At 35.3% G+C, this 10,666-nt stretch overlaps 1 protein-coding gene across 1 annotated transcript; it reads right to left on the bottom strand.

Moving 5' to 3' along the window:
* Positions 1-4,811: 4,811 nt before the first annotated feature.
* LOC144563528 (chalcone synthase-like) lies at positions 4,812-6,501 on the bottom strand. Its single transcript, XM_078313023.1, has 3 exons — positions 6,220-6,501; positions 5,433-6,125; positions 4,812-5,330 (listed from the first exon to the last, which is right to left on the bottom strand). Exons 1-3 carry the CDS (start codon positions 6,395-6,397, stop codon positions 5,014-5,016), a joined length of 1,188 nt encoding a protein of 395 aa, XP_078169149.1. The 5' UTR covers positions 6,398-6,501; the 3' UTR covers positions 4,812-5,013.
* Between the last annotated feature and the right edge of the window lie 4,165 nt (positions 6,502-10,666).

Genomic DNA, 10,666 nt, shown 5'->3' with positions numbered 1-10,666 from the left:
AGATCTTAAAGCAATATTGATTGGTGCGCATCGCATTAAGATCTGTGCACGTCACATCAATATACGTGCGTGTTCGCATCAAGATTCGTGCTGATCTTGCACACGCATATTTAAAAGCAGTTTGGACGGTAGAAAAATTGTTCAAATTCAATTTTGAGTTTGATGGGCTTTATATGCTTTTAATAAAATGGTAAAATGAGTATTTTATAAATTTAGAATGGGGCTAGGCTACTATGACATTGGTGTTATTTGAAATTAAATAACACCAACTTTTAAACCCTTAGATCTGCCTTGAGATTCGTACAAAATAAAGTGCTTGAACAGTAAAAGCGGATATTACGAATCTCAAGGCAGATCTAAGGGTTTAAAAGTTGGTGTTATTTAATTTCAAATAACACCAATGTCATAGTAGCCTAACTCTTTAGAATGAGTTTTAATATAAAAGACAATAAAATGGGTAAATTTGTTAGTATTTGAAGTTTACAGGGGGAAATATGTAATTTCAAACTTTAGAGGGGGAATATATAATTTTGAAGTTTTTGAGGGGTATACGTGAAATTTCCCCTTTTTTTTCGTGAAAACATTTTGCGACCGGCGCCTGGTCTGGCCACTGATACGGGCCGCAAAAAGTTTCGTCGCCAGATTTTGGATTAATTTCTTGTTTCTTTCGGAGAAATTGATTTTCTGCGACCGTCGTCTTGCCCGGCCGCTGATACCGGTCACAGAAAAACCTTTCTACTGTAGTGATGTACAAGCAATTGAAGTTTAAAGGGATTTACCAAAACAACCTAATAATAGCAATTAATGAACTTAAGAAATTCGGTACTTTGTATGTAAACGATCACTCCTGTCTGGGAAAGCCAACAATAAATTGGTTAGCTAGACAATAAAACCAAGTTCCAAACTTTGTATTGTAAACACGCATGTCACTGATACCGTAAAGTACTCCAACTGCCATTAATCAAGAGCTAACAACAGTTATTATTGTCAGAATTCAGAAAAAAAATTCCTAAAATAGTCAAAATCAAGAGGCGCAGATCAATACCTCAGTCTAGTCGTCTAGATCGGGAAGGGAAGGGCACGACAATCCTTTTTCTTCGCGCAGGCGGAGGTGACGGGTGCTAGATCGGTCTGGTGCAGTCCGCTATTTGGAGATCAGTTCGGAGAGAGGAAGGGAACGGCACCGGTAATCAGTTCGGAGATGGGAGACACGAAGACAAGTTTAGGGTTTAGAGATGGGAGAGACGGAGAGAGGGTTTATAGGTGGCGTGATCTGGCAAGATAGAGAAGCGTGCGAAGGCTAGGGTTGTTCTGGCGCGGAGAAAGGGCAGAGACGGGAGGGTTTTGGGTCTCTGACGCGCGAATATGGGTTTTGGGCAAAAAATTTCGCAGAAAAATTAATTCGACTAAAAAAAAAAGTAATCACTTTCAACGACCGACAAAGGCGCCAGTCGCAGATATGGCCGCTGAAAGTCATGGTCACCGCTGATTTTAGTTTTTCTTTTTTTTTGCAAAAAAATCAACTATCTGCGACCGGCGTCAGCACCGGTCACTGATACCGGTCGCAGTAAAACCGTTATGTTGTAGTGTACGGTTAGTATATAGCCTCACTCTATTATATATATATGTTTTTTTTTTATTTTTTTCTGAAATAGAAAGATAGAGGTTTAGTCTATCAACTCTTATTTAATTGTTTATAAAGACTAGTGCTTGGATATGAACTCAGCTCGTCTCAGTGAATAAATCATATTGATCTCTTAAGTATATATATTTTTTTCGACAATATATTTTATCTATCTTTCTAGCTACTCAACATATATAATTTTTTTTGAAGGACAGTTGGCCAGTAACCAGCTGTCGTTATATTGAATAAGAAAATTTTATTTACATCTCCCAACGGGAGCTTTTTATCCTAGTTTACACAATCTTAACTCATAAATAACACACTAATTAAGGCCACGAATGATCGACCATGATCGTACGTTTACATTCTATTCTTTACTCTTCTTTTACTAACAATGGGCTGGCCATAGAATCGCTTCTTCTGTTGTTTCATTAATTAATCTATTCATCTGCTTTCTTTTCTGAGAGAATATCCTCTAATTCCTCTCTTTCCACAATGACCAGAGCCTCGCCACCCATGCCCCGTCCCATCTCTTCTTTTGTTCCCGTGATAGGGTGACCCTATTATTCCACCAAACTTCATGTGCAACCACCATATGTATTGGTAGTCTTATGTTCATTGCTGCAAAGAGCTCCATCAAAAAGCCCTAGCAAAGTTGTAATTCCAGAATAGGTGATCTCTAGATTCAACCTCCTCCCACTACAACAGATCACACTATCAGCGACCGGTTTTTCGGTCGCTGATAGTCACGACGGCGGTCGCTGATGCCAAATCCGATCGCTGAAAGCATTGTCGCAGATACTCAATCGATGACGTCACCGGTCGCTGAATGATGTCACCCGGTCGCTGATACTGTTTTTGCGACCAATTTTTTTGGTCCCTGTTGTTTTTTGCAGACATCACAAAAAATATCTGCGACAAAAAAATCAATCGCTGATACCCAAAAAATCGGTCGCTGATGCTTCCACCAGCATTTTTTTTTGTTTATTTTGTTATTTACATTTCTTCATGATATTTAGTAGGTAGAAAACATACAACATTACATCAAATAACATAAATAAGACAACAAATATCAAACATATCAAATATCAAACATAATAGATATCAAACATATAAGTACCAAATAACATAACAATTAAACATATCCCAAATAACATCTAAACAAAACATTTAAACTACATAAGTCATTGTACCATACCAAACATACAAGTATCAAATAACATCTTAAACTACACAAACCTATACCTAACCTGTCAATATATACCAGTACCGTTCTCGCAGCGAAGAAAGGAGGGTAACAAAAAAATTTATAACCATTGACATTCATCAACAAAAATATCACCACAAATATCCAGAGGTACCTTGATGTTACTGAGCATCTTCACTGTGGAGTTGCTACCTGTTACTATACTTTTTTTTTATTGATATTATAGTTGTTACCTGCATTATAAAAATAACTTTTGTAATTTCTGTCAAAAAATTCACACTACATGTCAAATAATAAATCTCTTTAATGAGGTTCAATTTGTCAATTAATTGATGGAACATCACCATTTCTGTTTTTTACCAAATTCACTTCAGACAGAACTGGTAAACCGAACATTGGACGATTAATAATTTGGAAGCTTTTTCCAATAAGCTCCTATTAATCAATTGATCAGTGTAATTGTGACCTAGCTAGACCAACATAATTCAAGAGTCTAATTTAATTATCAATGGCTGACATGTTTTTCGGCATGGTGAAACTATTAATTAGGGAGACTAAATTGAGAGAGCTAATGAAACCTCTCAAGAGAATGCTGGCAAAGCAGCCTCGGGAAGAACTTGATTTATAGCGGTCACATCTTTCCAGATTGTTCCTATATTCATTCAACAAGGTATAAGATAGAAATTCTAGCAGATCAACCGACTGCATTCTTATCTTTAAACATAAATTGTGCAATAAATTCAATTAAGCAATAACTTTACAACTATGCCTTAATTTAGTCTAATACTAACAACAGTCACCAAAAGTTGTCACAATGCTCACTTCGTGCTAATATGAGTACTAATTTCACTTAAATTGAAGCTTAAAATTGTGCCACTTGTTCAGTTGAGCCTTGGACAAAACTAAAGAAAACCGTTAGTAGCTTGAAAAAAGCAATGCACAACTATCACTCTTTACTTGAGATTTTTGCAAATGAGAGGCATCATTTCTTACAGTTACAAATTACAAGTGATACCAACAGAGCTATTTGCAAAAAATTACTTTATGTGTTGCATAAACTTACAAATGTAAAAGGTGGAAACTATAACACATATAATAGCGATTAAGTTGAGAACTTGGAAGCTAATCAAACTAACCTATAATATGGCTTGATTTTTCATAACTGAAATTAAGATTGTTAGTTCAACTAGGGTAATACCTGAAATATCAATTTCAATTAGGGCAATACCTAATTACCTATACCTATAATCTAACTAGATTTTTCAATTCGGACAATCCCTCCAATTTTGCCCAATCAAACAAAAACTAGCTAATTCCAAGCAAAGGTATAAATTAAAATTCGTTCTTTTTGTTTCTTAGATATGAAAAGAAACGATTAGAAAGACCTTATTTGAGAGGCACTGCCGCCGGGTCGGATCCGCCTTCTGTGTCTGAGAGGGGCGAGCCGAGGCGCGGCTGAGAGGAAGACTAGGAGAGCGGCGAGAGAGGCGAGAGAGGCAAGAGAGCGAGAGAGAGATGATGAGGGCCGTCGGTCTGGGGTTCTGGCGCGCGAGAAAGGTTTGGAGACGAGAGAGGCGATTGATTTTGGAGTACGGTTTGGGGTTCCGATCAAAATTCGAAGAAGGGTTCCGATTGGAGTTCTGGCGCCGGCCCGTTTTAACCCAAAATTTCAGCGGAAAAAAAAAACAACTTTTAGCGACCGATTTTTGGCGCCGGTCACTGATACAGTTGGTCGCCGGAATTTGAGTGAAAATCTTAATTTTTGGAGAAAAATTGAGCATCAGCGACCGGCGTCACCACCGGTCGTTGACATCGATCGCTGAAGCTCCGTTTTGCTTTAGTGGATCCGTTGTGCACATGACACACTCCCAGTCAACCGCACAACATATATAATTTGAAATAAACTATTTTTGCTGGGATGCATATGAATAAATTATAAATAGTTAAATTATCCTCAGGCAACAAATTAATAAACACCTGTTCAATATTATCAATTAACGTCCAACATACTTTTATTCCTTCTGTTGTAATAATTGTAGTTTCCCGGTCGCATTCAAAAAACAAAAACAAAAAAAAGCAATAATAGAAAAAGTGCTACTGTTAAGCTAGCGATAAACTAATTAATTTCAACTTAAACAGTAAGCACACGTATATATATCATCCAGGCCGGGGCTGTTCTCTCTCAGTGTGCCGGGGCTTCGACGACGGGAATGCTACGTAAAACAACGGACTCCACAGTGAGGCCTGGCCCGAAACCGAAGAGCACACCCCAGTCGAGGCCCTCTCCAGTGGTGGCCTTGCCTTCCTTCACCGACCGCCGCCTCATCTCGTCCAGTATGAACAGAACGCATGCACTCGACATGTTACCGTACTCGCTCAGCACGTGCCTTGTCGCACGCATCTTCTCCTTCTTCAGCTGGAGCTTTTGCTCTACTGCGTCTAAGATCGCCGGGCCTCCCGGGTGTGCAATCCAAAAGATGGAGTTCCAGTCATTGATACCTGCATGTACCGTACATATATATATTAGCTATCTTGTTTGGTATTGTTTATTATATATTTAGTGACAAATATAATTATAAGTGTAATATATTGTTTCATTACCAAGGGGAGTAAAAGCCTCAACAAGACTTTTCTCGATGTTTGTCGAGATGAGCCGGGGCACATCCTTGAGGAGATGGAAGGTGAGACCGACTTCACGGAGGTGGCCATCGATGGCTCCCTCTGAGTTGGGCAGGATGGTCTGTGCAGCTGAGACCAACTGGAACCAAGGCCGCTCGATTGCTAGGTCAGGGTCAGCACCTACGATCAAAGCAGCTGCACCATCTCCGAAAAGTGATTGTCCGACAAGGGAGTCAAGGTGGGTATCTGAGGGTCCACGGAAGGTAACGGCAGTTATCTCCGAGCAAATCACCAAAACTCTAGCACCGCGGTTGTTCTCAGCCAGGTCCTTGGCCATGCGGAGCACGGTACCACCAGCAAAACAACCCTGTTGGTACATCATCAAGCGGTTGACAGACGGACGAAGTCCAAGGAGCTTGGTGACTTGGTAGTCAGCCCCGGGCATGTCGACACCGCTAGTGGTGCAAAAGATCAAGTGGGTGATTTTGGATTTTGGTTGGCCCCACTCCTTGATGGCCTTGACGGCTGCCTCCTTACCGAGCTTGGGTACCTCCACGACAACCATGTCCTGACGTGCGTCAAGTGACGGCTCCATGTAAGCGGTCATGTTCGGGTTTGCAGCTAAGATCTCCTCGGTCAGGTGCATGTACCTCTTCTTGATCATCGACTTGTCGCCTGAAATACAATAAGATTATCATGAGAAACTAAAACTAAAATAATTGGCAACATATATATATATACATCTTCATACTAAATTTGTACAACTTACACATGCGCTTGAACTTCTGTTTAAGATCAGTCATATGCTCACTGTTCGTCATGCGGAAGTAGAAGTCGGGGTAATCAGCCTGGTACACTTCATTTTTCGGGTTAGCTGTACCGATGGCCAAGATGGAAGCCGGACCTTGTGCACGTTGTGCTTGCCTGATCTCCTGTACTTTAGCCATAGCTTAAAGTTTGTTGAAGAATTAAACTTGAAGAATTAATGACTGAAGAGAGGAGAGAGCAATTAAAGAGGTGAAAGGGTTTGTGTTATGATTTGTGATGGAGGAGATAATTTATAGGATAGAGAAGAGGAAGGTGCATGATAGATAGATAGATAGATAGATAGATAGATAGATAGATAGATAGTATGACAGATTTGAAGAGACTGGTGGGGTGTTCAAACTTAGACTTGTTAGGTATCATAGAAAATGGAAAGAGAATCAGAGGCATAAGTCCATCTAGCTCCTGTTGCCACCAACTTCCTATTTGAAGAAAAAATGGTTTACCAAAACCTACTAATTTACTTGCCTCAATTTCCATTTAAGCTAAACTTCTTCTTTTTTTTCTATAGATTGCAATAAAAAATTTATTATAGATTCTATAAAGATATCATATTATTCTGGATGTAATTAATTAATTATGAAATGATTTGTTGATTGAATTGAAGAGTGTGTGTGTGAGAGAGAGAAAATATGTTTACTTGGTGATGATACTAACACAATTAGTTATTTTATTAACACACCAATTTTAAAATTTTCACTTGTGTGGACAAATTTGTCCTTGTCTAACTTCTCTATATGTCATGTCTATTTTAAGATATATTTTCTTTATATTTATTAGAATTAATTAATTATTTTATTTTCATTACTAAAAAATCTAGTGAAATTTTCGTCGGCCATTTTTTTAATACCCTTAAAAAATTGAAAATTTTAAAAATGCCCTCCGATTTAATTTTTTTTATAAATGCCCCGACCACCTGGGGAGGCCCAAAACACTAGCGGATCGCTCGTCCCACGGGCGGGTCACAGCACTGGCGGACCGCCCGTGGGACAGGCGGTCCTCTTTTTTTTTTTTTTTTTAGAGATCTTAGTATTTTGATTTGAATAATTTTGTGAAGAAAAAGTTTTTTTGTTTATAGTGTATGCCAAAAAATAAGACATTTGATATATTTATGAAGCAGTGTTGTACCTCTTTGCAACTTTGATTTTATTTATTTATTATTTTTTTATTTTTTTGGTGAACTTTGATTTTATTTGTCAGTTGGATATTACAAGTCTAAATATAAAACTAATTAAAGACTTGACCTTTATTCAAAAATTTATAGGCTCTGACAACTTGTTGATCTTCTTCTCTTTATTTATGGTACTAAAAACAGTAATTTAGAACCGCTAAAATATGTTCAAACATCAAATTATATCTCTATCCATGGAAAAAGTATCCTGGACTGACCTCTGGTATGGTACCAAGTCCAAACTCAGCAGCCAAGCACTAGGCAAAGGCCACTGGTATAATGCAATGCACTAAAAACATCAAATTTGACATTTGCTGGTAAATCAACAAGTATGGATTGATACCGGGAGTAAACTGCAAAAGTGATTGCACCAGCATGTAGAGCATTAAAAAATACACAAAATTGATATAAATTTCAACTTATTTGGATTTTTCTACATTTAGTTATGAATTTTCAAGGTTTAATTTTCGAAAAACTTTAAACAGCCATAACTTTGGCTAGGAAAGTCGGATTTACGTGTATGAGCACTTTTCGGAAAAGGGAGGACAAGACGGATCTGATTTTTCCTGGGTGGTACATGAAGCCTTGTTGCATCGGAAGCATCAGAATTTCAAAAAAACGTCGTTTAGGGCCTCAAAAATTCAGTTTAAGTTTTCGTTCGACGGTAGGCATTAAAAAACAACGATTTTCAAACCATCTTAATAAATTGTAAAAAAATTCAAAAAAATATAAAATTTGGTTTCCAAGCACATTTTAATATAGATTAAACATCTAACGGTTTGGATCGGCTATTTGGACTTCGAAACTAGAGATATGAGCACGAATTAAAATGCCTCGTTTAATTCACGAAGTAGCGTAGCCTTACTCTACATGTGTGTGTGTGTGTGTGTGTGTGTTATATTATATATTTAATATATGTAAATGTATATATTTATAATATATTATACATTATATATGTATATGTATATATTTATAATATATACATATATACATATATTATAAATAAATGAGTTTATAAAAAAAAAAAAGTGTATATATGTATATGTATATGTATATGTATATATGTATATGTCTATATGTATCTCCATTCTTATATTATGCACGTACTTGTCCTGATCCACCAACGACTGAGATTGAAAGATGAATTTTCAAATTGAATATCAACCATCCAATTACATAATCTATCTTTTTTTATTAAATACATCTATTTGATGTGTAGAAGTCTAAATTTAGTTAGAAACATACTCGCCACACAGACTGCTACATGGTTTATCACATTAAAATTGAATAAATCGCTTGCGATCTGTTTCCTTATTTCTCCTTACATCTATATTTGATTCTTACAATTAAATTATTTCCTTATTTCACCATTTTCTCTATTTCATTTCTCCTCTTCCTCTATAGTTTCGAGAATGAAAATGGAAACAATCATATCTTTAAGGATTTAGAGCTACTGTATCTTTGTGAATAGATGAATAACATATCTTGTGCTGATGGAAACAATCATATCTTTCAGATATGGGGAGAAAATGAACAATATCTAGAACTTTTGTGCAAATAAATTATATATAGAGAAATTTTCATTTTAAAATAATTTCACCATTTTCTTTCTTTACATATCATTTCTCCTCTAAATCGTTTAATGACATGTTTTGTTTGTGGAGAAAATTAGATATTAAATTGCAATGATACTTCAAGAAAAAAATTTCATATTATATTTGATCCTTTTTTTTCATTTATTGTTGTTTCTTTTATTGTTATTTATTATTTGGATTTCCGTTTTTTTCATTTGTTTCTTATTTTCATTTAAATAATTTTTATTTTATTTTGTGTGAATGCAAACAAAAAAGGCTCCTCATATTATATTCAATCTTATAATATATTCCCGTTGCAACTTACAGGCACGATACTAGTATGTGTATATGCATATGTATATGTGTATGTGTATGTGTATGTGTATATGTATATGTGTATGTGTGTATATGTGTATGTGTATGTGTGTATATGTATTATACATATATTATAAAAATCGGAAAAAGAGAAGAAGATCAACAAGCTGTCAGAGCATGAAAATTTTTGAATAAAATCCAAGTCCTTAATTAGTGTTATATTTAGACTTGTGATATCTAACTGACAAATAAAATCAAAGTTAACCAAAAAAATTAAAAAAATAAAATTAAAGTTATAAAGAGTTACGACATTACTTCATAAATATATCAAATGTCTTATTTTTTGGCATACACTCTAAATAAGAAAACTTTTTCTTTACAAAATTATTTAAATCAAAATACTAAGATCTCTAAAAAAAATAAAAAAAGAGGACCGCACGCCCTACGGACGGTCCGCTAGTGCTGTGACCCACCCGTGGGACGGGCGGTCCGCTTGTGTTTTGGGCCACCCGTGGGCCAGGCTGTCGGGGCATTTATAAAAAATAAATAAATCGGAGGGCATTTTTAAATTTTTCTTTTTTTTTTTCAGGGTATTAAAAAATGGCCGAATCTTCGTGAATAAATTGGGAATGTTTCAATTTTTTCCAAATTTGAAAATTATAACAGAAAGAAATTACTAGATATATAATCATTTGTTATAGAAATACACATTTATATGGGTATACACACATATTTTTTTTAGTTGACTATCTTTATACAAATTGGTTCTTTTATGGTTTTATTCGACAATTTTATTCATAATTTTTTATCTTTATTTCCTCACAAAATTAGTTCATTAAAATAAACATATATCTTATACGTTTTCTTATTTGGATTAAAATTAATCCAAAATATTTCGTACCTTGTATTGATTTATAATTTATCTTTATTTTTAGAGATAACACTAAAATATATTATTAAACTACAAAAGAAAATATGATCATAATGAAAAAGAAATAGCAATCGATAGTTTTTGAAATATAATCTAAACATAAATACTACAAAATAATAATATAAAAACTTGCGTACAATTAATGTAAATATGTTGTGCTTGCAACAACTAATCTTTTACCGCAACATAAATTAATAAAAAAATATATTTCATCCTACAACTTCTCTTAACATTATTTTGTAAAAGAAAAACTTCATTGTTGACTTCAGAAATATCATATACTAAAGATATATTCTTACTATGTTTTAAAAAGTCCCGCTAGTATGACATTAGTGTCATGTGATATCGATCTTTAAAATCTTTTGAATAGACCTCAAACGACAAATTTAAACCGCTCAAA

The sequence above is a fragment of the Carex rostrata genome, chromosome 12 (genome assembly GCF_964058835.1).
Source record: "Carex rostrata chromosome 12, lpCarRost1.2, whole genome shotgun sequence".
In the NCBI taxonomy this organism is placed as follows: domain Eukaryota; kingdom Viridiplantae; phylum Streptophyta; class Magnoliopsida; order Poales; family Cyperaceae; genus Carex; species Carex rostrata.
The sequence above is the reverse complement of the archived record's forward strand: the minus strand, read 5'-3'. Positions and strand labels throughout refer to the sequence as shown.